At 59.0% G+C, this 26707-nt stretch overlaps 1 protein-coding gene across 2 annotated transcripts in view; it reads right to left on the bottom strand.

Annotated features, from left to right (window-relative positions):
* IGSF21 (immunoglobin superfamily member 21) overlaps nucleotides 1–26707 on the bottom strand; it is a 271428-nt gene that overhangs the window by 87122 nt on the left and 157599 nt on the right. For both annotated transcript variants that reach the window (XM_071217753.1, XM_058304278.1), the window contains exon 3: nucleotides 3853–3974. In XM_071217753.1, coding sequence (XP_071073854.1) covers nucleotides 3853–3974 — 122 coding nt within the window. The remainder of the gene's footprint in view (nucleotides 1–3852; nucleotides 3975–26707) is intronic.

Genomic DNA, 26707 nt, shown 5'->3' on the forward strand with positions numbered 1-26707 from the left:
GTGGGGGGAGGACGGAGGCACGGGGGCCCCGTCGCTGGGGCTGTCACCTTAGTCATCCCTCCCCCCTGACCCCCAACACCCTAGGCTGGGCCTCTGGGTTCCAGGGCAAGTGGTTTACTTGGGAGATCCCGGGGGGCTGGATGGGGAGTGAGGGATGGGGCAGGGATGAGATGGAGGATCCCCGGGCCTCCAGCTTCCGGGGGGGCAGGCATGGGGTGGTCCCACCCGGAGTGAGGGGTCCGGGTCTTCACGCCACCCTTCCCATCAGCCCGCGGCTGAGGCTGCCCCCGGGGCCCCGGAGGGCTCTGGCTTCCTGGAAAGCCTGAGGAAGGGCCGCGGGGACCGACCGCGGGGACGGCAGGGCCGGCCCCACCAGGACGAGTGCCGGTCCAGGAGACGCACGCCCACGTCTGCGCGTCCCCCCACCTGAATCTACGTCCCTCGTCCCGCTCAGGCGCCAGCTCCTGGAGGCCCCGGCTGCCCACCCCCTGGAAACGGAGCCCCAGCACGGCAGCCAGGGCCCAGCACAGCACCCCACCAGCCCCTGCGCTGCACGATCGCCGTTTGTGTTCACACCTGCATCCGTGCAATTTTTACTGATAGGTTTATTCCCGGCCTTTGCCTTTAGCCAGCTCCTGCGTCAGATCGTAAAGCCCTGCCTTCCTTGTTCCCCCGGGCGTCTCCCACTCCAGGCTCCTACTAGGTGCTCAGTGAAATATTCTTTGCAGGAATGAGTTATTGCAAATTCCAGCTGGGAGTTCTGGGTTCCGAGACTGAGAATCAGAAAGGCATTCGCTAGGTGGATCCAGTGGGCGCCACACCAGCCACTCCACCCCCGCCGCTGCCCCAGGCCGAGCCCCCCTCACCCCGGTCCCTCTGGGGTCCCACCAGAGGGAAGACGCGCTCTCTGAGCAGCACCCCCTCCCCGGGCTCCACTCTGGAAATTGCTCCCTGCTAATCTACCCTCCTTCTCTCCCCCACTCCCCAGCTGAAAAGGAAGCGCTCAGACAGCTGTGGAGCTGGGACGCTCTGAGTTGAGATGCATTAATTTGTAAATATCTTCATTTATATGTAAATGCGGAGCCCTGCGCCCCACTGCCAGTCCTAATGGGGCCCGGCAGCCTCGCCTCGCAGCCTCAGGGTTGGATAAGACTCGCCAGGCTCTGCGCCTTCCCTCCCTTGGGCGGTGGCCTCCCCTCCGCCCCTCTCCCCCGGTGCTCACCAAATAGGAAGTCCCAGCTCCCTGGGAGACCACCAGCACCACTGAGGCAGAGGGAGAGGGAGGGGAGACCTGCCCCCTACGTGGGGCGTAAGGGAAAGGGCGCGGGCCACCAGTCCAGAGACGGGTCTAGCTCAGCACCCTGTGTGGCTTCGGGCAAGTCTTTTCCCCTCTCTGGGCCCTCTCTGGGTATCCTTGACTGTAAAATGAGGAGCGCAGCATGGTGGGGACAGGAAGAGGTGATTTGGGGTCTGACCAAGTTCATGCTGTTCCCAGCTGGGCACCCTTGGGCAAGTCCCTTGACCTCTCTGAACTTTGTCCCCTTCTCTAAAGCAGAGCTAGAGAAAGCGGTAATCATAATTATACCTTCCTGCCTCCACGGAATTGTTTATAAGGATCAAAAGAAAGAGCAGGGTAAGGAGGCTTTATGAGAACATAAAAAGTCAGGGTTTTGGGTTTTTTTTTAACTGGCGGGGAAAGGAGGGCTGAGCAAGGCAACAACAGCAAACACGCATTGCTGGGAGACTGCTTGCCGGCATTTTACTAAATTAACACCTGGAATCCTCAGATACCACCGCCGTTCCCTTTTAGAGCTCAGGAAACTCACGGAGTTACCAACCCCGGATTTCACTAAAGCCGGAAGGTGGAAGAGGCAGGTTTGATCCATGTCAGCTCCGCAATTGTCTGGAGCTGGCAAGATGCAGCCTGCCTGAGAGCAGAGGACTCTGAGTCACCCAGTAGGAAGTGGCAGAGCTGGGATTCGAACCCGGGTCTTCGAGGACAGGGCTGTGCTCTTGATGCAAGAGGTGGCACTGGAGGGTGGGGGCCCAGAATGGCTGGGTGTTCTCTGGGTTCCTTCCTGGGGTGGGGGGGACTGGCAGTGATGTGATAGGCTTGGGAGGGGCTTCTCAGAGACCCCCGCTGGGGGACAGGGAGCAGTGGCATCTGGCTTCTGAGAAGGCGGGGGACCATCTGGGGGCTCACTGGCTGCAGAGGCATCTGTGGTTCCAGAAGAGTTATTTTCTCCTCCAGAATGAGTTTTATCTCTTGTTTTCACCTCGATTGAAACCGGCTTGTGTTTGGTGTGCTTTAACAGTTCAAGGTGCCCCAGTCCGTGGGAGTGGGTGCGGGAGAAATCATAAATAGGAAAAGAAGGCACGGTGCGGCAATTTGCACACCTCGCCCTTCTTCTTGCCATAGTCCCTCAACAAAACGCGGGGGCTGAGCTCCTGCACCCAGCCAGCAAGGGGGGGGGGGCGGAGACAGCCTGGTCCTCCAGGGGTGCGGCCCCTTCCCGTCCTTATGAAGGGGGCAGCCGAAGCCCACCAGCCCGATGCCCGCGCCTCAGCGGGATGCACCCTTTGAACTCTCCTTGTCCCATTTTCTCACTTTACTCATGAGGAAACTGAGGCCCTAAAGGCCAAGGGGCGTCCCAGGGTCATCACTCACTTGGCGAATGCTCATTATGCACCTACTGCATACGAGGCCCTGGGCTGAGAGCTGCCCGGCAAAGGGGCGCAACCCCTCATCCTCTCCGCCTGGAGAGTGGCGGCCCCTTCCTCAGAGGTCGGGGCCTGAGGACGGCGTGGCGGGAAGCGCGGCCTGGCGATGGCGCAGCTGCCCGGGGAGGCTCAGCGCATGTGGGCTTGTGCCCACGGCGGCATCTTCCCCGGGGTCCAACGCAGCCGGTTTCTCCTCCGGTCGGAGCAGCCTGCTGCGGCGGCTGGGTGCCAGGCCGAGCCCGTGGCTGTGAGGTGTGCCCGAGCGTGTGCGTGCCCGCATGCACATTCGATTGCCCTTCCCGGGTGTGGTGGCAGGTCCCTCTGGTGGAGGGGTGGGAACTAGGGGAACTGCCCAATCCGGCTTTGGGGAGGCCAGGCCGGCTGTGGTGACCTACAGAAGGCATCCCATGGGTGGACATGCTTGAGCTGGGTTTTGAAGGCTGATGAAGAGTTTACCAAGTGACCAAAGGACGGGCGCTCTGGGAAGAGGGTCCAGCCTGGGTAAAGGGTCAGAGGAATGCAGTAGACTTGAGCCCTTTAGGGGGTGTGTGGGGGAGGGTTGGGGCGCTGAGTGCCCACACACCTGGGAAATGGCAGGTCTGGAGTGGCATCTCGTTAGCAGATTCTGCTGCCTTAAAGCTTTCTGTAAAAGGGTCGGGGTGGAAATACTAAATCTCTCCATCCTCAAGGACTCCTCCCTGGTTTAGGGTCTGTTTTTCCTTCTGCACCCTTATGGCCTTGGAGGGGCAGGGTACGGGAGAACATGCCCCGTGGGATTCTGAGCTGGGCGAACCAGCTCTGCTACTCCTGGCTGAGTGGCTCACTCTGAGCCTTGGTGTCCTCATCTGGAAATGGGGTTTGGTGGAAGAGCTGGCTCAGCAAGGGGCATCAAGGCCTGCACCTGTTCTAGGTGCCCGAGGGGTGAGCTGGCCCTTGCCTGCCTCTCCAGGGAATGGTCCCATCCCAGCAGCAGTGCCCCGGCGGGGGCCTGCCCAGGCCAGGGAGGGGACCCCTGCACCCCGTAAGGGCATGGAGGAAGTGGAGGTGAGAGGGCTGGAGAAGTGCCCTTCTTGGCCTCGCTGCCTGCCCCCCCCCCCGGCCGCGCCCCCAGCCCCCCGGCCGCGGCCTCACCTGACCGTGGACTGGTACACCAGGTCCTCCCGCTTGCGGTAGTTCTCCATGTGGGAGTAGTTGGTGGAGAACATGGCATCGAAGGTGAAGATCTTCTGCTTGATGGTGCCGCCATCTGTCACCTGCAGCAGAGAGCAGAGCAGCCAAAGGTGAGCACTCACCTGCAGCAGAGAGCAGAGCAGCCACAGGTGAGCACCTGCCTGCAGCAGAGAGCAGAGCAGCCACAGGTGAGCACCTGCCTGCAGCAGAGAGCAGAGCAACCCCAGGTGAGCACTCCCCTGCAGCAGAGAGCAGAGCAGCCCCAGGTGAGCACCCACCTGCAGCAGAGAGCAGAGCAGCCCCAGGTGAGCACCTGCCTGCAGCAGAGAGCAGAGCAGCCCCAGGTGAGCACCTGCCTGCAGCAGAGAGCAGAGCAGCCCCAGGTGAGCACTCGCCTGGTCCCGGCCATGGGCCGTGCACAGGCCGGGAGCCCAAGGCCAGGCCAGGGTCCCTGGGAGTCCTGTCCTTGGCGGGGACACAGTCACTGCTAGAATCCAACTGCAGAGAAAAGGGCCACGCCCACTTTATGGACGTGTAAACTGAGGCTCTGAAGTCCACGGACTTCCAGGTCCTACAGCTGGGAGGGGGTAGGGCTGGGGCTCGACTGCCTGTGCACTGGCTCTTTCCGGTACCCCTGCCATCCCTCTCTTATGACTGATCTGCCTTGTAGAAATGACTGGCAAAGCCTGGCAAGCCGTGGGTAGGACCAGAGAGTGCGAGGTGTTTACAGAGCCACAGCGGCAGCCCGATCCTGAAGCCTTCCTTGCCCTGAGGAGGAAGGAATGGAGGAAGAGGCTGCATGGAAAGGGGAGAGAGAACTGGGGCCGGGGGCAGTCATGGATACAAAGATCTCGTGGGGAGACAAACAGGTAAATTGCAGTCATTTTTAATAAATTCTCTGAGGGGTAGGTCCAGGCTGCCAGGGGAGCCAAAAGGAGGGGCAGTCTGCGTCCTGGGATAAAGTAGTCACCGAGGGCTTCCTGGAGGAAGTGGTATCTAAATTGCCTTCTGGGAAGTGGACTTGGCCCAGTCGTTAGGGCATCCACCTACCACATGGGAGGTCCGTGGTTCAACCCTCGGGCCTCCTTGACCCATGTGGAGCTGGCCCATGCGCAGTGCTGATGCGCGCAAGGAGTGCTGTGCCTCGCAGGGTTGTCTCCCGCGTAGGGGAGCCCCATGTGCAAGGAGTGTGCCCCGTAAAAAGAGCCGCCCAGAGCGAAAGAAAGTGCAGCCTGCCCAGGAATGGCGCCGCACACACGGAGAGAAGACACAGCAAGATGATGCAACAAAAAGAAACACGGATTCCCATGCTGCTGATAAGGATAGAAGTAGTCACAGAAGAACACACACGGTAAGCAGACAATTGTGGGGGTGGGGGGAGAAATAAATAAAAAATAAATCTTAAATAAATAAATTGCCACCAGGCAAAAAACGTGGGAGTTCTTTCCTGGCAGAGAGGACAGCAGGAGCAAAGGCCCTGAGGCTGGAAGGAGCTGTGGCTGCTCAGTGGAAGTGCTGCCTTCAAAATGCTTGGAGTGGAAAGGACGCGGCGCAGAGATGCAGGGGAGTGGTACGTGCCAGGGCAGAGTCCTCCCAGGCACAGGTGCTAAACGTCCTCTTGAGGAGGTGGGGGGTCAGCAGGGGGCGGAGGGCCACCCTCAGCTTCTCTTTATAAGCTCACCCTGCCTTTGGGTGAGGATGGATCCGAGGGGGGCGAGGCTGGAGGGGGTCGGCAGGCGAGGAGGCGAGGAGAACCCAATCCCTGGCGCCCGCTGGCTGCCTTTGGCACAGGGCCAGGAGGGGGCCAGGGGGTCCTCGTGTCTCCCGGAAGGCACCGAGGCCAGGAGAAGGCAGGGGTCCTCGGGAGACGCGAGCCAAGGGGCAGCGGGAGGACAAAGGCCGCTCCCGAGCCGGCCGCTCCCACCATCCTAGAGCTGGACCCCAGCACCCCGTCCTCCAGCGTCCGCCTGCCTCCCAGGTCTGCGCGTCCCGGCTACCTCCGCCTAATGAAAGTGTTACTCCACAAAGCCGCAAGGTATGTGTTGTCACTGTTTCAATTATTTATCTGTTTACTGGCGGCAGTTTTCCGCTTGTCTCAGCAACTCTATTATAGGCCGGGAGCCGCAGCCTCTCGCCGCTCAGCTGGGCTCTGCGCTAACAGCCTGCGACCGGCAGGCCTCACGCCCCGGCGGGGAAGTGGAATTAACTCCCCGCAGCTCTGCCTGGTGGAGGCAGGGGGAGGGCGCTGGCCAGGGACCGGGTTTCTCCAGGGGCTGGGGGGGCGGTGCAGGCTGCTTCCACCGGCAGGAGGGTGCTGGGAGATCGGCTCTGTCGCTGTCCTGGACCACAGCCCAGCCCCTGGACACACCCGACTTGGACCCAGCAGCCTGACCTAGGTGTCGTCACTCCTGGTGTAGGGACCTCAGGTTCCCTTCCACCCAGCCAGCCATTATTGAGTGCCTACTGTGTACCAGACATCTGCCACGTCTCTGTTGGTCACTCTCCCTATACTGAAGTCTCTCAAGAGTCAGGAGGTCTCTGTCGAATCCATGTCCTCGTCCCGAGCGGCACCCAAACCTCCCCCCCGCCCCGTCCCCAGCGAGCCTGGCTGGTGGGCATTTGAACCATGAACGTGCATTTGCAATCTCTGGGGCGCTGAGGGGCATCAGCGGTGGGACTTTCCGCCGCATGTGTCCCCCTGACCTCTCGCTAAGCCCGCACCCCTCTTGCGCCCCCTCCAGGCCGGCGCGTGCTCTTCCCTCGTTTCCCCTCTGAGCACGAGGCCTAGGGCTTGTGGACGGGAGCCTCGGGGCAGCCTCCTCTGCAGCAGGACCCGGCTTTCCAGCTTCGGAAACCCGAGACGAGGAAAGCGGAAGAAGACAGGAGAGCCAGCCAGAAGACGGGGAGGGGCTGGCCCCGCGCTCTGCTCGGGCTCTGAAGCAGCACTCGCCCCGAGAAAGATCCCTGAACACCCACGGCTTGATTCCGCGTCCAATGTCACAACTCGGCAGACAGCCCCTGCGGCTGGCCGTGCCCGGCGTGGCGGGGGGGCGCGGGGGCAGAAGAGGCCCTCGGGGCTTGCCCTCCCTTGCAGTCACAGCGTCATATGCCCCCTGCTCAGGACCCCAGCCTGGCAGGAGGCGAGGGCCCTTGCTTGAGCTGCTCTCCCCACGCACCTCCTTTCCTCCCTCCCCCCGCCACCCCACATTCATTTGGCCTTTTAGAGCCACCAAAGTACCTTTAAACCAAGTTTGCCCCCAGGGGACATTTGGCAATGAAAGGAGTCATTTTGGGTTGTCATAATGAGGGGGAGGGGTGCTACTGGCACCTGGAGACCAGAGAGGCTGCTAAACATCCTACAACACACAGGAGAGCCCCCGCAACAAGGAATTATTGGACCCGAACTGCCAATAGTGCCAAGGCTGAGAAACCCTGTCGTTTTGTATAACCCACAATGCCTCTGGGAAGGGTGTAGAATAGACAACCGTCTTCCCATTTTGCAGATGAAGAAACTGAGGCTCAGAGCGGCAACGTGATTCATGAGGTCTCACACGGGGTTCAAGGCGAAAGCAGGATTTGAATCCTGGCCCCTGGCTCAAGGTCAGGGTTGCGGCCTCCCCGCCTGGCTGAGCAAGGCTGAATGGAGGCGAAGTCCACGGCGCCTCCCTCCACCTCCCAGGGGTGCCAGAGCCCAGTGGAGGCTGGAGCCCTTCCTCTCTCCCCGGGTGCCAGGGGGCCCCTGAGCCTGCAGCCTCCACCCAGCCTTGCCTCTCCAGGTACCGCTCTTTTATCTCCTCCTAAAATGCCGCAGCCCTTATCGTCCCAATCTCAAATTTCACTCCATTTTTTTTATTACACAAAGGAGGAAAAAAAATCTGTCAGTAAAACTGTCTCCTCAAATTTACTTCCCGGGACTGAGGGGTTTATTACTAGGAAAATACACCCGCCTCCCACACTTACACGCAGACCCACACACCCCAGATAAAGCACGGTAAGAATTATCTGGGTCGTAAATCGCTGTTTCAGGCCGAGGGGGGCCGAGGGGGGCCGGGGGAGTTTCAAGGACGCGCCTAGTTTTCCTCTGGCTTTATTTACATCTTTTTCTCGGGGGCCATCTCTGGGCCCCGCGGTCAGCCCACGGAGCGAATGACTGCTTCTGGTAAACCGTCCTGGGCTTCCAGGCCAGAGACCAGTGCTTATCAGAGCTCCAGCTGCGGGGCTCTGAGGACCGGCGTTTCCAGCCACCGACCCAGCAGCCGGCTCTCTGACCCCCGCAGCTTCAGGAGCGGTGAAGGAAGAGGGGAGCCTCGGAGCTCACCCGCAGGCCCCAGGCCGGGGTGGGCAGGTACATGCAGGGAGTTTATTCTGCAGCTCCTGGCAGTTAGCGCCCCCAGGGCAGAGGTGGGGGGGTGTCACAGGCTGTGGGCGGAGGATAGGGTGGGTATTAGGTGGTGGGCATGCAGGCAGACACCCGCCTTCAATTCCAGAAATGTTTCCCTGGGCCCCCATGGCAGAGAAATAAACGAATTCCAGACGTCGTCGCAGCCCATCGCGCTTGTTGGCAGTGTGGTGGGGGATGCATAGTTTGCTGAGAGATCAGAGTCAAGGCAACTCTGGCTGTAGCAGCAACAGGCATTTGCCAAGTGGTCCCGGAGGAGCCAAGAATGCTATGGGAGGGAGGAGTGATCATGGAAGACTTCCTGGAGGAGGTGGGCCCTCTTCAGGGAGTGCTCAGTCCCCAGCTGGCCCCTCCTGCCCATGGGAGGCTTTGGAGCATGAAGCCAGACGGATCTCCTCGATGACTGGTTGAATTCTTGATTTCTGTTTCTAACTTTGTGCCCTTGAGCCAGTCATTTCCCCTCTCCAAGCCTCAGTTTCCTCATTTGTGAAGTGGGGATAATGCAACCTGCGTCCTGGTGGGGGATTGATGACACGGGGCTTGTCAGGAGCGCCTGGCCCTCTTCACAAGTGCTAAGTGCTCAGTGCTGAGTCGTGACAGCTACGTTCCTGAACACCTCTTTTTCTGTGCCCCACTCCACCCCCCCAGGCTGGAACTGGAAAGCAGAAAAGCCAGAGAATGCAGCAAATTAGGAACTGAGAGCAGGGGGCCAGCCCTGGGGGGAGGCAGGTGAGGCAGCCAGCTGCCAAGGACTGGGGAGCTGTGTGTATGTAAGGAGGAGGGTGAAAGAAGAGGATTGTTGCTGCGTGGGCCCAGAGGGGGGGTGTGAGGGGGCTCCAAGCAAGCACTCAGAGGTGAGGGGGTCAGGGGCCCTGAGGTGGGGAGGAGCCCCCCGGTTACCCCACCAGAGCCAGGGCCAAGGACCGAATGCAAGCTGACGACCGGGACAGCCAATGGGAATGCCTGGGGCGATGTGAGCCTCTGGGTTCATTCATCCATGCAGGCGATTTTTATCATAATAAATGAGCCCTCAAACGTGAGCCCCGCCTCCGAGGGGGCGGGCACCCTAGGGCAGGGTCTTTAGCTGCGCTGCTCTTGCGGTCCCCAGGGCTCAGCACGTGGCACTCACTCTGCAAGTACTTGTTGAATGAATGAGTGAAGGAATGCATCCCTGAGCTGAGGCCCGACCACACCCAGGCCCTGGGCCCAGACCCCATCCCGCTGGGGCTCCCCGGGGGGTGCAGCCCGGCCCAGCTCAGCAGGGCGGTGGCCCAAGACCACCCCCGAGCTGTTCCAGAAGGAACCAGCAGGAACCCGAGCTGCCCTTTCTCAGAGGCTCCCCCCGCAGTAACGTTCTCCTGTACCGGGAAAACCTCCCGACTATGCAAAGGGCGCGCCTGGCCAGAGAGGAGAGCCTGTGCCCACGGCCACGCACAGGGGCCTGGGTCCCGCCCAACATCTCCCCGGCTTGCGCTGGCGGCCCTCCCCGCCGCCGTGCCCTTGGGCTTAGTCTCCCAGCACAGGGCCTGGCGCGTGGTGGGTGCTGAATAAATGCCCTGTCCCGGGGGGCTCGTGCCATCCCTCCCATTTTGCAGAGAAAGAAGCAAAAGCCGAAAAGGAGACAGGTGAGCTGCTGGACACCACGTGGGGAAGGGGGGTGGGGGTTGACCTCTGAGCAGGGATTCGCTGGCAAGAGGCCGGGCATGTGGGGAAGCCCTGCACAGTGTAGTCTTTGGGGGTCCCACGGGCCTCGGTCCAAGTCCCAGCTCTGCCAATTTCAGCTTATTGCTGTATGAGCTTGGATCTTTGTGCCTCAGTTTCCTCATCTGCAAGTGGGAACGATGTTACCCACGAGGAGCTTGTGTGAGCATGCAGTCTGGGAGACGGCAAGCGCGAGGAGGGAAGTGGATTGCTTGGGACGTGGTAATACTGAGAGTCGTGGGAATAACACTCTTGCATTTCTTGCGTGCATCGTCTTGTAAATATGAGCTCATGCGCTTGCAGGAGGAAGTGTTCAATGAATACTGGCTGTAACTTATTTTTACTTAAGTCCAAAGTGGGGAGGTTGGTGAGGGCAGGCAGACTCTGATGAAGGCAGCTGACACCTAGTAGGTGCTCAAGAATGGGTGGCTTTTTCCTCCCCATCCTGACAGCCTCTCGGCCCTGTGCTCCCCAGATGCCCAGCCGCCCTGTATGGAAGGGACAAGCCCTGGACTGAGAGGCAGGGAGTGGGGTGCTAGTGCCTCTCTGGACCTCAGTTTCCCTAAATGCTCAATGAAGGGATGGGGCAGGGTCACCGCTGAGGACCTTTTCTCCCCTGGCTGCCCACATGTTCTGCTCCTAGAATGGCCGGCCCTGGAGACCTCGGCTACCGAGGCCCACGCCTGGCCCCCGGGGGCTCAGCTGCCCACCGGCTGAGGCTGCCGGGGGCCGTCTCAGGGTCCCAGCCACCCCTGCCAGCAAACCTCGCAGCCGCAGCCGGCCTGGGACGCCTTTCAAGCGCAACCTCCAAAGCGTGGCAAACGGCCACAGTCAAGCCAGGAATGCAGGAACCCGCAGTCCTCAGGCCGGGGTTTTCATTTGAAAAACAAATAAGTCTCCAACGCCAGCCGCCTCACCGGCGTCCCAGAGCGCTGTCATCCAGAAGAAGAAAAAAAAAAAGAAAGGGGAAAAAAGCCCACCTCCCCCCACCCCCCAACCTCTTTCTCTTTGTGTTCCACAAAACCAATTACAGGTTGGAAATAGCTGTAATAAACTTGATATCCCACTTATGGGCCAATCCTGCCGCGGCTGGAAAGTGTAATAGTGGCAGAGAGTGAAAACTGCTGGTGTATTTTCCCGGAGCTGTTTAAATTGCCTGCCTACATTATCCCGGGAAGGAATTTGCTCTCCTGGAAATGGAGCAGCTGAGGTCTCTGCGGCTGGGCAGTGAGAGGGAGTGTTTGCAAGGAGGGTTTTAATGAACTGATTAGGCACAGAAGAGTGCGGGGCGCCTGGGCTCTGAGCCCGGCCGGCCCAGGTGAGGGCTGCGCCCTGGCTGTGAAATGGGCGGCAGCTACGCCCTGCGGGGTTGTTGCTGGGACTGAGGGGCCTAAAAGAGATCGCAGGAATGAATCTCGTTGGGGCACCATGCCAGGTGCGAGGAGACTCGCTTCCACTGGGGGCGCCATTGCTCCCGGGCTCTTGGTGCTCAGGGAGGTCTCTGAGCGTCAGTTTCCCCACCTATCCCTGAGTTGTTAGAAACATCAAAAGGAAGCATCTTTACATCCCATGGGAAGGCACGTGGACACCGCTGTGAACATGGACTTACTGCTCGTTCCTGGCACTGTGGTTGGTGATGAAGGGAACCTAGAAACCGCTGCCCTGCCACTGTCACCCCCAAGTCTCTTCCCCATCTCATTCAACCTCTTGTGCCTAGCATGGGGCACGTAGTGTGTCTTGCCTGTTTGGGGAATAAAGGCATGAACTCCGGGTCCGTTAAGCGGCTCCCGTTCCCATTCCAACCACTCAGAAGCTAAGCAGAGGAAGCTTCCTCGAGCCCTGACACGAAGGTGGGCCCCGACCAGCTAGTGTTCACCAAGGGCCCGCTCAGACCAAGCCAAGCCCTGGGCTGGGGCGCAAGCCATCCATTCACGCATGCCTTCAGCCGTGCATGGCTCTAACGACGAGCTCCTCCCAGCTGCTGCGACAAAGCAGACGAGGACGGTGGAGACACGCCGTCACCTCACCTAAATCTCTCAATATGTGCTGCCCGACTTCCCCAGGAGAACCTCAAGCCGCGAGAGCGAGGGCTTTGTTTGGTCACTGCTGTATCCCCAGCTCCTGGAGAAGGCTCTGGCACATAGTGGGCTTTCATTCCATATATTTTTTAATATCAGTGAACATCTTTTTTTTTTTTCACAGATGCAAAAACTTTGGCCAGAGAAGGGATGCCAGTTGCCCAGATTGTCCATCTGGTAAGTGGTGGAGTGGAGATTATAACCCGAGTGTGATTCCAAAGTCTAGCTAGGAAGCCGCTGAGACAGAATTTGATTAAGTTTTGGGTAGGGGGGAAGGAAGGGAGAGGTGGGTGTTCTAGGCATAGGGGGCCTCAGGCATGGGCACAGGGCGTGGGGCTGCTTGCCCAGGGAGGAGAGTGGAGGGACAAGGGGGCAACGATGTGGCCACGGCATGGCCTGGTGCGGAGGGGGAGCAGCGCAGGAGTCCTGGCTCTCTTGTTGCCATGGTGACCCTGGACTACTCTTCCTCGGAGCCCCCACCCACCCGTTCTCCGACCTAGGCCTGGGGAGCTGGGCCAGAGAAGCAGCCACAGTGGGAGGAGGGGGGAGGGAGGGTTGGAGGGGGGGTGGGCAGACTCCACACTGGCCCCCTCCTGGCAGGTCTGCGGGAGGAGATGTCAGGTCTCCAAGAAGGTGAGGCGGAGGGAGAGCCTTGAGTCCTGGCCCCCACCCCTGTCGGTGGGCAGATCCCACCCCTGCTCGTCTCCCTTGTGACTTCTGGCGGGGTGGGGCTCGGGGTAATTGGCTTCCCTGTGCGGGGGAGATCCAGTTTTGACAGAGACAGCTGGTGTCATAAATTGCCTTGTCTCATCTGGTTACCGTGCGATGGCAGACAGCAGCTGAGGGACGGGGCACGGGCGGGCCGAGGGCCCTGAGGTCCGTGAGAGTGGCAGCCGGGCGGGCAGGGGCTGGCCTTGTGGGCCCTGCACACGTGGGCAGGTGCTCACACAGGGGCGAGGAGGGGGGCGCCCCGGGCGCGCGCGCAGGGGCGGCTGGGGTCTCCCGGCGGGAGGGCACGCGCGTGAATGGGAAGTGTGTGGTGTGTGCATGTGTCAGCAGGGATACGTACACCCATAGGGGCGCTATGGGCTGTGCCCGAGACGCACACGCGTGTGTAAGGCAGAGCAAGGACGGGATGTCCCTGGAAGTTCTAGATGGTTGTACGGGGAAGGACGTGAGGCGGCTCATTGTGTGAACGTGTGTGTGTGTGGGCACGCTGCCCGCACCCCAGCTGGAAGCCCAGTTTACACACTTGCTCCCCGCCCCTGGCCAGGGCTGGAGGATGCCCCTGGCGTGAGCGGGGGTATGTGTCTGAGAAATGCCAGGCTGCAGCGGCCAGGGTGGGGGCCACATCCTGGAAACCCTCCCCACGTGCCCCGTCCTGCCCCCGGCAGGCCCCGACCAGTCACACATAAAGCTGCACTCACGCCTGGCCCCCCGAGCCCACCAGCTCCACCAGGCACGCCTGGCTGCTCAGGCCCTCTCTCCCCGTCTCCTGTGCAACTGCGCCCGCCCACGCTGCCAGGGCAGGCAGGCCAGAGGCAGCGGGACCTGGAGAAGTGCCCGAAGCCCCCGCCTCCGTGCACACAGGCTCACCTGGGGCAGAGTGGGAGGCGGGGTTTGAAAGTGTCAATTTCCCTGGAAGGTTCAAAATCAGTGTGTGTGGGGTGGAATTGGGCTCATCCAATGGGTCAGTTGGATGTGGGGGTCCGGGGCCTCAACTGGGGGAGGCTGCCCTAAGCCCCCAGGGCCTCTCCCCCCAGGGCCTCTTTGGAACTTTCTGGATGGCCGTCAACTGCCAGATCCTGGGTGCCCAATGGGTCCTGAGAGGTCCAGCCACTCAGAGCAGTCCCACCTAGACCACCCACTTTGCAGGATGTGAACCTGAGGCCCAGAGAGGGGTGGGGGCCTGCCGGGGGCCCCCAGGAAGGAAGAGGCAGAGAGGGGATCCGGGTCCTTGGCTCTGGGGAGCGTCCTCTTTCCACCCACCTCTTTGCTGCTTGAGACCCAAGGTCCGTGGCCGGGTGCCGAGCAGCCATGGGCCTGGTCACGGCCACCCCCTGCCTCCAGCTCAGGGTGGTGGGCCAGCTCCTTGCCGCCCCTTCCCCTGCCTCCTGAGAAGGACCCTCTCCAACATCCCTAGCATTAGAGATGGGCTCCAGGGTCGTCCACTCATCCCCGCAGAGAGGACTTGCCCATCGCTAACACCTTCCCTGTCCCGGTCCAGCAGGGGGTTGCTGGGAGGCAGCGGGGGGCTTACCCACCTATGAAGTCCACTTTTCATCACCCACCCTCAGCCTCCGCTCCTGTAACCCAAGGGACCTTAGCTCTTCATTCATCCACTCACCCACTCAGTCGGCACCTCCTGGAGGCTGGACCCGTGGACACAGGGAGACTTCAGATGTGGTCCCGCCTTTGAGGACCTCAAGGTCAGGGTGGGGTGGGGAGGTCACAGAGGGAGCGGGAAGCGCTCGTGCCCCAGTGGGCCTCTGTGTGGGGGGTGGAGGCGGCACGGGGCAAAAAGTGATCTGAATTCTGATGCCCCTGTGGGGTGTGGGGTGGACAGGGGTCATGAGGAGCTGGGGTGCAGAGCGGGGCCGGGGGGGAAGGGTCACTCCTGGCAGTCCGGGCTTGGTAGGAATTAGGCTCTGGAGTCGGACCTCCTGGGTTCATATCCAGACTCTACCACTCACCGACTACGTGATCTTGGGCAAGCCACTTCATAGCTCCAGGTCTCAGTTTTCTCATCTGTACAATGGGGATAGCAGTCATACTGCTTCCCAGGGCCAAGGGAGGCTGACTTGGGTTCTTCCACGTCAAGTGCTTAGCAAAGTACCTGGCACGCAGCAAACCCCCTGTAATTGTGTGCTGCTGTTGTTATCATCAAGTGCTTAGCATGGTAGATACTACCTAGGCATTGCTGTTATTTTACTGGAGGGAGCTGGGGAGCCATTGAAGGCTTCAAGCAGGGGTGGGCATGCCCCACTGGTGCCCGGTCACTCTGGCTGCAGAGTGGACAGCAGATTGAAGGGACAAGGCCGGTCTGGGCTTGGGAAGAGGCAATTGGGAAAGAGAGAAAGACCATTGTCCAGTCTGTCTTTGCGGCCTGCTGATCTGATTTTTGCCTCCCACAAGCCTGCTGGGCAGGTGTGTGTGTTGGGGTGGGGGGCATGGCCGAGTCCTGTCCGATCCGGGTGTCTGCGTATCGTGTGCAAGGCTCTGGCCCAGGCGCTCTGCTTGTGACCACCTCCTTCTCCCCACTGTTCTGCAGGGGTCAGGTCCAGGGCCATGCTCAGTCTCGGAGCCACCCCCTGGGCTGTCCATCAGCATGCACACCTGTGTGGACAGGTTGCATCCAGCAAGGCCCGATTACAAGGACAGATGCCCAGCTCGTGCAGCCTGGCTGACCGATGCGGTCAGGAGGGGCTGCCTGTCTGCGGGGAGCACTCTTGCTGTGCCAATCTGCCGGGCCCACCACGCTCGGCAGGCACTTCGGCAATTGGGCCTGTGTCAGCACGACCAGCCACCGGCAGCAGCCTGCGCCAGCCTGCCCACCTGCTAAATGAGGGGCGGGGTGTGCCAGGAGACATTGCTGGGCTGGCATGTCCAGCCTGCCATAATTAGCACATGACATCGCGGGCAGCCCAGCCCAGTGGAGCCTGTCTGTCTGTCCATCTGCCGGCTGCCCTGGAGATGAGCACTTGACCACGAGCCCCAGCAGCCTGCTGGAGGAGCAAAATGACTGAGCTGGGAGGTGGGAGATGTGGCACCATCTCTGCCAACTGCAGTGGATGCTGGGAAACTTGCACCCTCTCTCTAAGACCTCAGTTTCCTCATCTATGGAATAGGGTAGAGGAAGGCGGATTTCTAAGTTCTCTAACTGCTATCCCATGGGGCCATGTTAGCAATGGGTAAACTGCCAGGCAGAATTCTGTGCTTGGAGAGTTACCCCAGAGTTACTGAACCTGTTAATTGATTCCCTCATTCAACAAAGATTTTCAGGACTCTATTATGTGCCCGAAGACTGTTTTAGGTGCTGGGGATATAGGCGTGAACAAGACAAAGTCCCTTTTACCGTGGAGTCCACATTCCAGTGGGAGGAGACAGATTGTAAATCAAATTAAGATGGAAGAAATGTATCAGAGAGGGAGAAGGGCCAGGTGGACAAGTGAAGTAGACGGTGGACGGAGACGAAGGGGGAGATGGAGGCCACTTCGGATTGGGTGGCCAGCGAATGCCACCTTAGGAGACCACCTGTAGGCTGACGTCTCCATGGAGGGGAGGAACCCAAGGCAAGATGCTACCTGCCAGTTCCCCATGGGGTCCCGTTTGCTCAATAAGTGGTTTTTTGCCTAATCCTGGCACCAACCAAATGCAGCGGTGCCCTCTCCATTTTAGAGAAGGGGATACCGAGGCTCAGAGACACGAGGGGTTTGCCAGATCCAGCACGGCTAATTCCCACGTTTTCCATTGCCTCTGACAACCAGCATCCAGGTCCCTGAAATCACCGGGCACAAACCACCGCCCTTGCTGGGCTCGGCCCTGCTCTTTCTGGAGTGGCCTGTCCAAGGGAAGTGGCAGAGTGAGCAGCAAACTTGGGGCTGGTGCCTGTTCCACACTCTCATTCGGCCGCCCAAAGAAGCCGAGTCAGCTGGTCAGGGTCACCCCAGCAGCGCGATGACAAGATGCGGTGGCTGAGTTGCCCAGCCCGGCTCTTCTCCCGCCACCGTGCTGGCTCCATCTCTGGACCTTCAGAAAAAGTCTGCGCATTTGTTGGACAGCGTTTCCTCCCAGAGACCAGGCTGGGCAAGCCGCGTCATGTAAAAGCCTTGCTTGTTTGGCGTTATGTGTCCCAGTCCCGGGGCCCATCAGGTTAAACGTGTCCCTTGCACCCTCTTGTCTAGGATCACAGTGTCGTGGACCAGGGGCCAGACGGGAGGTTGAGTGGGAGACAATGGGCGGTGGTGAGGCCAGTGTTCGGGGGACTTACGCAGTTCCAGAGACAGTTAATTAAAAAGAAAACATTCCAGGGTCTGTCTAATGAATGTAGTCTGGGGGAGAATTTGGCCCCAGACAGCCTATTAGAGAGACCAGTTCTAAGCATATAAAGAAAGTGATGATAATTGGACGAGGGCCTGTGGGTGGCTTAGTGACAGCCCACGGTTTTTGAGCTATGGGGTCTATGCATGCTCCCCTGGAAACAGGGAGTGTTCTCTGACTGCTTTGACCAGCGGAATATAGCATAAAAAGCAGAAGTGCACCAGCTTCCAGCATCTTCCAAGCTTAGGAGGCTGGCAGCTCCCACCTCCTGTCTCTAGAACATTCCCTCTAGGAGTCATCTACATAGTCTGACCGTGGTGCTGCGTGGAGAGGTCCTGGACAAGGGAGGGGGAGCTAGTCGAGCACCATTAGCTGGGGTTGCATGTGGGCGGAGCTGTCTCGGTCCCCAAAGATCAGGCCAGTCACCCACTGATGCCACCCGGCCACCCCAGTGGACGCCATGAGAAGCACCAGCAGTGCCCCCCAGCCTTGCTCGAATTCCTGACCCATATCACCATGTGATATGAAAAAATGGCCATTGTTTTACACCGGCGCATTCCGGGACAGTCTGTGTGCAGCGACAGACAACCGGCACGGCGTGTCCAGCTCTGCTGGAGGAGAAGCTCCATTTCAGCATCCACCTGCACTCGCAGGAAGTGCTGGGACAATTTCCATCTGATCATCAAAATCTCTATTTCACTGGAGCCCAGTTGGGTTGGGGGAAGATGGTGGCGTCAAGCAGAGGCCTGGTAGACAGCAGATGGCCTGCGCGAAGGGGACAAACGAGGCGGGGTGGGCAGGGCTGTGGAGAGCCACCCAGGCAGGAGGCTGTACCTGGGGTGGGAATCAGGGGGAGCAAAGGGAAAAGGGCAGAGGAGCCAGAGGTCCACCTGCACCTGAGAAGGCAGTAGCTGCGGGAGAGTGCCACCCACAGGGGCTTGGGTACAGGGATGTGGGGACACAGCAGGAGGAGCCAGGGGAAAAAAAAGCCCCTCATCTCATCGTTACCTCGTGGTCATGACCATACTCCGGGCATCCCATGGGCCAAACCCAGCAGGAAGGCAGGGGTAGGAAGCCCACTGGTGCTGCCCACAGAGGGGCGCCTCTGGGCAGAGAGGAGTGGGCCTGGGGGCCACAGGAGGGCATCCAGCGCAAGGACAGGGGACTCAGGCTTTACCGTAAAGTCTGGTAATCGAGAGGCCAACCCTCTCGAGAGGCTTCCATCAGCCCCGGTTCCGGGTCTGGTTGTCCCATAGCTGGGTAAAGCGAGGTCGCTTCCCCACCCCTCACCTGACGCTAGAAGCCCCAGCTGAGCCCCTGGACAACAGCACCGCCCCAGAGAGATTCCCGTAAACTGTCATTTCCGTCCCACGGCTGCCTGTCTCCTGCTGCTCACCAAGACGCTCGGAGGGAAAGAGAGCTTGGCCCAAGGGCCACAAAGTGTGTGGGGCCTGGGAAGGAAAGGCCAGTCCGGCTCCTGGGCTCAGGGGTGGGCCTGGAGGCTGGTCTTCCAGGGACATGGGGCTGGGGGTTTGGAGACTCCGAGTCGCAACTTAGCACCCTGGCCAAGATCTCAGCCCATGACCACTCCCGGTGCTGTTCTGCAAGTGAGGGCACGGGAAGGAGCAGCGCTGGCTCCCTCAGGGCCAGCTTCTCGGGTGGGTGCTCTGTGCAGCTGCCTGGGGGTCCCTGCTCAGAGGGGCCCACATCCGGTTTAACTCTCCGCAGTCGCTGCCTTGCAATTCATAATTGCTTTGGAACGAGGGATCCCACAATTTTGTCACACACTGGGTCCCACGAATTCTGTAACCATTCCCGACTCCAACCAGGAAAGAGCTCTCTGGTCCTTCACTGGCCGGATTCCCTCATCTAGATCAGGGGCCAGCAAACTTCTCCTGTGAGGGGCCAGCCAGAAAGCATTTTAGGCTCTGCAGGGCACACAGTCTCTGTCACATCAAGCCCACTCTGTGGCTACAGTGTCAAAGCTGCCATGGACAATCCATAGGCAAATGGACATGAATATGTTCTAATAAAACTTTATTTATAAAAACAGGGGCGGGCGAGCTTTGGCCTGGGGGTGTAGTTTGCCAGCCCCTGGTCTAGGTTATGACCCCTCCTCCCCTGGACCACCTGTCTAACTCTGGCTCCTCCTTTATGACTCAGCTCAAAAGCCTGCCCTAGCATCTCCAGCGAGAGTTCAGCCGCTGCTCATCTGCCTTATCCCCCCCACAACCTGCACATATTTATTTAGTAATATTTACTGAGCCCAAGAGAAGGGCCAACGTTTGTGCTCGGCACAGGCCGACCATGGTTCCAGCTTCCACGGGACTTGGAGGCTCTCCCCTGCAGGGGTCAGGGGCCGGGACTGCTTAGTTCCACACCGTGTGCGGCCAGTCCTAGCATAGTAAGTACGAGGTGAAGAAATGAATGAACCAAAACTCAAGTGCATGCCTGTGCACCTGAAATCCTTTCCTTCTAGTTGTGCCATTCACTCCCCAGTAGTCTTTGAGATGCCCCCAGTAGGTGTCTTTACCAGAGAAGTTGAGCAACTTGCTCCAAGGCAAACAGCATCGGTCTAGTTCAAACCCCTTCAGACACACCGAGGAGTTAAAAACAGGTGCTGGTTTCCTACCAGAGCCCAGGAGGGGCAACACGGGCAGCTCGTATCATGGCTTCCAACAAGGGGTGTGCCAGTGCTCCCCGCGCCCCCCCCCCAGCCCACCGCCCAGCAGGAGGGCTGGCTTATTTCCTCTGGGGGAAAAAAGATTGAAGAGTCTGGTGTTGGTTCCTATTACAAATAAACTGTCCAATAAAAATCACCCAGTATATTAACAAAAAATCTTTACCTGGCTTTGAGCAAACACTTGGTATTATTACAACCTCCCCCAAAATCCCATTTGCTTTTCATTAAAGATCTGGTTGTGTTTTGTTTCTTTGTGCCCAGAGAGCAAGGGCTTCACTGTCAGTGATTTAAAAATAAGAAAGAAGAAGATGGGGTTTGGATTCAGGCAATCCTGGGTTCAAATCCTAGCCTGCCCGCTGATTGGCGATGGCTGTGGACTGTTCGTCTGACTTCCGTGAGGCCGTTTCCTCGTCTGTGATGTGGGGATCCCGCTGCCTCCTTCCTGGGGTTGTGGCAAGGATGGATGATAATGCGGGGATATTTACTCAGCGTATGAACGAGGGCTACCCTCTGCCCAGCACCTTTCTAAAGAGATGCGGTCCCTGTTTGCAGAGAGCACACATACTAAGAGTTGAAATGCACATTAAAATTAGAAAGCCCAAAGAGCGAGATGAGTTCGAGTAGTGATTACTGCCATGAGGAAACACGTCAGGGCAAGAGGGGCTAGAAAGTGACCTGGGCGTTACATGAAGGGCCAGAAGGGGCTTCTCTGGGTCCTGGATGATGAGAAAGAGCGGCCTTGGGGAGGGTGGAAGAGAGAGGATGCCAAGCTGAGGTCCCAGCAACTACAAACGCCCCGAGGTGGGATCAAACTTGTGGTCTTCAGGGAGGAGAAAGACCACTGGCATGGCGGATGCAGAGTGAGCAGGTGAAGAATGGTATGTGCTGAGTTCAGTACCCAGGGCCAGATCACAGAGGGTCTTAACGGCTGGTGAGAGGAGGTGGGATTTTATTCTCCTTGCGATGGGAGGACATCGGAGGGTCTCAAGCAGGGTAGCCACCTGGGCTCCTTGCCGTGTTTAAAAGCTCCTTCCCCCTACTGGTGGAGAGCGGATTCCAGGGGCCGAGTGGGAACAGGACACCTGCTGAAGACTCCTCCCGGCACAGGATAAGCCAGCGCCTCCCACCAGGGTGGGAGGTGACGGCAGTCCCCGGTCCAGGCCTTTGGTGTTTGTCCCCCCACCATATCTCAGTCATCCGAAGAACTTTAATATATGTTTAAGGGCCAGAGGAGAAGATTCTGGAAGCACTGTGGATTAAAATGCCTTTTTCTTCTAATGGGCAAGCCTGGGAGAGGCTCAAGAAGACCCCTGCCCTTGTCCCAGGAAGGAAAGTGGGGCTTCTGCCAAACCACTCAATCCAAAGGTGGAAGATGCTGGGAGGGGCTGTCCCACTTGTGCGGGTGAGGGCCAGCATCATGGACACAACGGTGACCCGAGGGCAGTGCGGTGGCAGTGGGTGTGCTCTCAGTTTTTAACTGTCAGAGGCACTTAAGAGTTGGAATGATGTGTCTGTGATGGGTAATGAGCTCCCCATCATCAGAGGCATGCAAACGGCAGGGAGACGATGCTTGGTGGAAAGCCCATCGCATCTGTCCTCCGCCCTCTAACCCTGTTAGGTGGGGCAGAAGAGCTTTCTCTCCAGACTCGGCTGGCTTGTTAGGAGGTTTTCCTTTGGACCTGCTGTCCAAAGCAGCTCCATGCCTGCTTTCCTCCACGCCTCACCGGCCCGCTAAGTGAAGCCTGAAAATTACTTGCACGGTCAGGCAAATATTACAGCAGCCAGAGGTGCGGCTTTGGTGGGGAGAATGATGTGTAATTTGCAGAAATGCTACCAGTGCATCAAATCACACCCGCAGCCCTTCGGGGGCAGAGCGGTTGATGGCTTCCATGGTGCTGGTTTCTGTCTATTTTTTTCCTCTAGAACTCTCTGATAGATGCTGCCACGAAGGGGCTGGAGAACAGCCCTTCCGGGGGTGGGATCCGCCCAGAGGGCAGGCAGCCTGCTGTCACCGAGCCCTGTCTCCAGCGCAGGACGCCATCGCCGCGGATGGAAACCAGGTACTGAAGGGCACTGAGCAGCTCCCAGGGGAGTGCTGCTCCGGGCCGCGGGGAAGGGAACTCGCGTTTGCCAAGCACCTACTGTGTGTCGAGTCCTGCGCCGAAGCTCCTCCCCAGGAGTCAGCGTGTTGGGTCCTCACGACAGCCCTAGCCGGGACGATGACAAGCCACCTCCATGGGCAAACAGACCCAGGCTTGAGGCCCGCAGCAACAGGCCCAGACTCTCTGGGCTGGAGGCACGGGCCCAGGTCCCCCGGCATCCCTCCCTGGCGGGCCGTCCTGCCCTCCCCTCTGGCCTGAGGCGCTCGGTCCCCAGCTCTCTCCTGCCGTCCCACAGACCCTGGGGGTCCCGGGCCCCACGGTGAACACCAAGACGACCCTCCACTAGTGGGCGGTTTTCCAGGGTGCCTGCGAGCGAGGACCAGCAGGTTCAAAGATGAATCAAATGGGCGCGTCCAAAGAGGAAAGACATGACCGGTCACTCCTGCCTCTGACGGGAGGAGGGCCTCTCCCTGGCCACCGACGACATCCTAGAACGAAGGGCTTGTCTAGGCACACCTTTGGAAATCTCTGACCTCTCCTAACCTCTTCTGTTCCAGCCATGCTGGCTGCCGTGCAGGTCCCTGACTGTGCCTGCCACGTCCTGCCTCAGGGCCTCTCCGCTGGCCGTTCCCTCTGCCTGGCATGCTTTTCCCTCTGATATCCACATCACTAACGTACCCCCAGCTCCCAGGACAGGGCATGGCTCAGAGCAGGTGCTCAAAACCCCTTTGTCGAATGAATTAATGAGTAGGCAAAGGAGGGACATGAGTGCTAGAAAGGTCACAGGTGAGGCAAAGAACTTCCGCCTCGGGTGATGAAGGAAGGAAGGTCTTGTGAGAGAGTGGATTTTAAAAGCTGATCCTTGGATGAGGATTTCAGCAGGTGGAAACAGGACGCCACATGGCCTATGGCCCAGAGAACAATCTTTGGTTTTGGGCAGAGCTTCTGGATTAAAATTCTGTTTCTGCGGCAAACAAGTCACATACCCCAAGGCAGGCTATTTGACCTTCTGTTGGGTGGAGAGAATGATCATGGCTTACAAGGTTGCAGTGAAAAATGGCCCTGGAGCATCCGGCCCGGCCTCCCCTCTGACACCCCCACCCCTAGCCCTGCTCACTCTGATCCAGCCACCTGTCTCCTTGCTCTTCCCCAGAGAGGACAAAGTGTGTGTCGTAAGTCAAGTGTGATGACGACGATGGCGATGATGATACAAACACAGCGTTAGGGGCCCTGGCACACAGCAGGTGCTCCATAAATATTGGTTAAAGGAAAGAGGGGTGGTGGGGGTTCCGGGTGGGAAAGGGAAGGTCAGCTGGAGGCAGCAGCACGAGCGGGAGTCTTGGAGCAAAGGTGAGTGGCCCAGGAACTGGGGGGGGGGGCTTTAGGAAATCAGCTTCGCCCCCAAAGGCCCCCTCTTACACCCAGCTGCCCTGCAGAGGGATGGGTCTTGGGGGGCGTGAGTCATGCAGGGCAGCCCCCCTAACACTCTGCTGGAATAGTCTTCCTGGAGCCTAGAAAGGAAACATTTAGGAGGGTAGGAGAGACTGAGCCGAGCGAGTGGGATGAATATTTCAGAATTGTTTTCTCTCTTGTTTAAATTGAGGTCTTCAAAAAAGCCACTTCCCTGAGCTTTGAGGGTGGGCGAGGGACATGGGGTTTGGAGTCTCTTAATTTCGCTTCCCTGCAGGGCTGGTAATGCAGCCCCCAGGAATGCTGCCAGCCCAAGAAGGTGGAAAACGAAGCAGCCACCAGCCAGCACAAGCGCAAAGCTGCTCCCCGCCTCGCAGAGGAGCCAGATGCCTGGAAGACGGGGATGGCACGGGCAGGAAACGGGAGCAAGGGGCAGAGGGCCACAGCAGGGACCCTCCAAAAGGGGTGTGCTGGGAATTCAGAGACCCAGAAGAATGTTTCCAAAATGCTGGAAAGTGTCGCGATTTGTGTCTGGGGGGAACAGAGCCCCAGAGAGGGAAAGGGGCTTGCCTAAGGACACACAGCCAATTTGCTACTCAGCGGCTGTCTTTGCCTTTCTGGAAGGCTCTGCTCCTTCTCAATGGCCCCTGCGGAGAGAAAGTCTTCGGGGGAAACTGCACCTGCCCTCCAGGAGCTTGTGGTGCGCTACAGCAAGTGTACTCCCTCGTTTTGGGGAATCGTCAGACCGATGGTGGAGGCCCAGCTCTGACTCTTCCGGGGCTCATGGACTGAGCCTGGTGCTAAGAGGTGAGAGTCTGGGCTTTGGGAAGCTTCTAGGTTGAGGGGGGACCTTCTGTTCACATCTGCTCCTTGAGGGGGGAGCCCACAATGAATTCTTTCCCATGAACTTATCGTTCATCAGGGTTGCTGGCGCTCCTCCTCCTCCTCCAGGGAGTCCTCCCTAAGCTCTTGGATCCCATTCCCACTTTTCAGGGTCAAGGTTCTCTGGATCCTCCCTTATCTATCAGGAAGGACAGGCTGTCATCCCCAAACCTCGGACAAACTCCCCAGTTCCGTTGTGCTGGGTCCCATCAGCATCACCAGCCTCTTACCCTCAGATGATGCCAGAGCCCCCCAGAGGCTACAGTGACCCCGATTCCCGCCGACCCCCACCAAGCGGCTCCTGCCTCGCTTGTTCTTAAATAGCAGCTCCCCTCACGCACGGATGTGTTCATTTACAGCTCACTGACTGTTGGACTAAGAAGTTTGGTGGTAGCACCGGGGCCATCAACCATCGACCAGATCAGAAAAGACATTGCTCTGCATCGAGGCAGGCATAGAAGGCACGATCCACAACGCCACCGGAGCTCTTTTGCAAAAAGCGAGACCGACCCATACGCACTTCAACTTGCAGAATCCGTGCCTGGAGGAGGCCTGAGGAAGCTTCCTCCCTTTGGTGGCACATGGGGGACAAATGACTGCACTCTGTCCAGGCAAGCACTGTCAGGCGGCTGCTTCCCTTGCTGCCTACGCAGGAACCTCCGGGGTGGAGACCAGCTCCAGATCTCACGCCGCCAGCACTTACAGCTATTTATAGATCTGGGGAGGAGGAGACGGGCTTTGGCTTTGCAACTTGGTGACAAGTTATCTCCACACCCAAGGCACGGGAGAGCTAAAGGAGGGACCCGCAGACTGTGGCCCTAGTCCCAGGCCGCCTGCCAAGTGCAGGCTGGGACTTCTCCTGGGTGCATCACAGACTTCCGAGCGCCCTTTGCTTTCTGGGCTCCTTCTCTGTTCAGCTTTGCTTTCCAGGGATCCCGGAGTCCCCGATACCTCCACCCTCAACACTAAGGGACTTAAACGCCCACTGGGAATCTTCTGCCAAATGCCAAAGAAGAACATCTCGGGGCTGACAGCTCAGGCTCTGCCGGGAGGGGCATGCTGGGGGGTGGATTTCAGCACGTCCCGGCAGAAAGCGGCCTGCGCTGCATATTCAGGACTTGGGTTCCAGCTCCGGCTCTGCTGCCAACGGGCTGTCGGGGCAAGGCCGCTCACTTTGACCTCTTCAGGCCCCATTTCCTCCTCTGTAAATGCATCAGCTGAGGCAGCATCAGATGAAGGGGCTGAGCCATGCTCCTTCTTGTGGGTGCAAACGGGGTCGGTCCTTTTTTCGCCATAGGTGGCACGTGTTTGGCATTGGCATCAGGTGAGGACAGGCCGAGAGATGAAGTCCAGGCCCAGTTCCCCGCCCCGGGGATGTCGCCGTGCATAGACCGGGCTCTCTGCCTGTGCAGCTCGCATCCTGGAGCAGGGGTCGGGCCTAGTAAGCATCTCGAGCTTCAGGGCTACGTGGTCTCTGTTGCCACACTCACCCCTGCTGCTGGAGACGAGATGTGAATGAATGTGCCTGGCTGTGTTCCAAGAGAATCTTTTTTACAGAAACAGGTGCTGGGCTGGATTTGGTCCGTGGGCTGTTCTAGAAGCCTGCTCTAGAGGATCCAGGCTGGAGATTTAGCTCTTCCATCTCTAATGACGGAACCTGGCACGGCCCAAAGAACGGAGCCCTGCCTGGTCTTGGTATCCTCTGAGAGTTTGGGGTCTCGGAAAGGCCCTGGGGTCCAGTAGCAGAACCTGCTCTTTTCCTCCTGTCCCTTCCTCTTCCCTCTCCTCCTTTCTCCAGACCTCACAGAGAGGCCCGAGGCTTCCTCCGCCAAACCTCTCCTTCCCTCCCTCTGACCCAAGATGTGGAGAAGGGCCTTCCTTGTGGTGACTGCTATGCAGAGAGGGGTGGACGGAGCCCCGAGGACCCTGGGACAACGGGCTCTGAGCAGCAGGCCACGGCAAGTGCTTAGGAGCTCCAGAGAGGGCCAAAGAATGGGGAAACCTGCTCCACATCTGCTTCCCCTGAGGTCCCTGACCGCCACTTTCTAATCTTTGTCCAGCTGCTCTGCTCCTCTCACCCTGGCCAAGTCTCACCTCCTCCAGGAAGTTAACCCAGATTGAGCTCACGTCGTCCCTGTTTTTCCCCAATTAGCCAGTCCCCAGAGCTCAGTGCCATTTGTTTGCCGATTCTATGCCTCATCTGGTGGACAGCTCCTTCCCATCGGGGTAAGGTCAATGCTTGCCCCTTCCACTGGGAGTTCCGCAAGGCCATGGGCTCTCCAAGGACAAAGGCTGAGTCTCCTCCATCCCACTGGCCTCTGAAGGACAGGAAGTGAGGCCCTCCTAGCTCTGGAAGCTCCTGAGGGAAGAGACAGTGTTTACCCCACTGGCCTGAGAGCCCCTCATGGGCAGAAGCCCTGGGTCATGTTGGGGTCCCCTAGAAGGGGGGAGCCCTGACAGCAAGAGTCCCTGTTGGCCCCTCCTCTGTCCCTGGGGGGCACAGTCCTGTGCAAACCTGGGT

The sequence above is a fragment of the Dasypus novemcinctus genome, chromosome 9 (assembly GCF_030445035.2).
Source record: "Dasypus novemcinctus isolate mDasNov1 chromosome 9, mDasNov1.1.hap2, whole genome shotgun sequence".
NCBI lineage: Eukaryota > Metazoa > Chordata > Mammalia > Cingulata > Dasypodidae > Dasypus > Dasypus novemcinctus.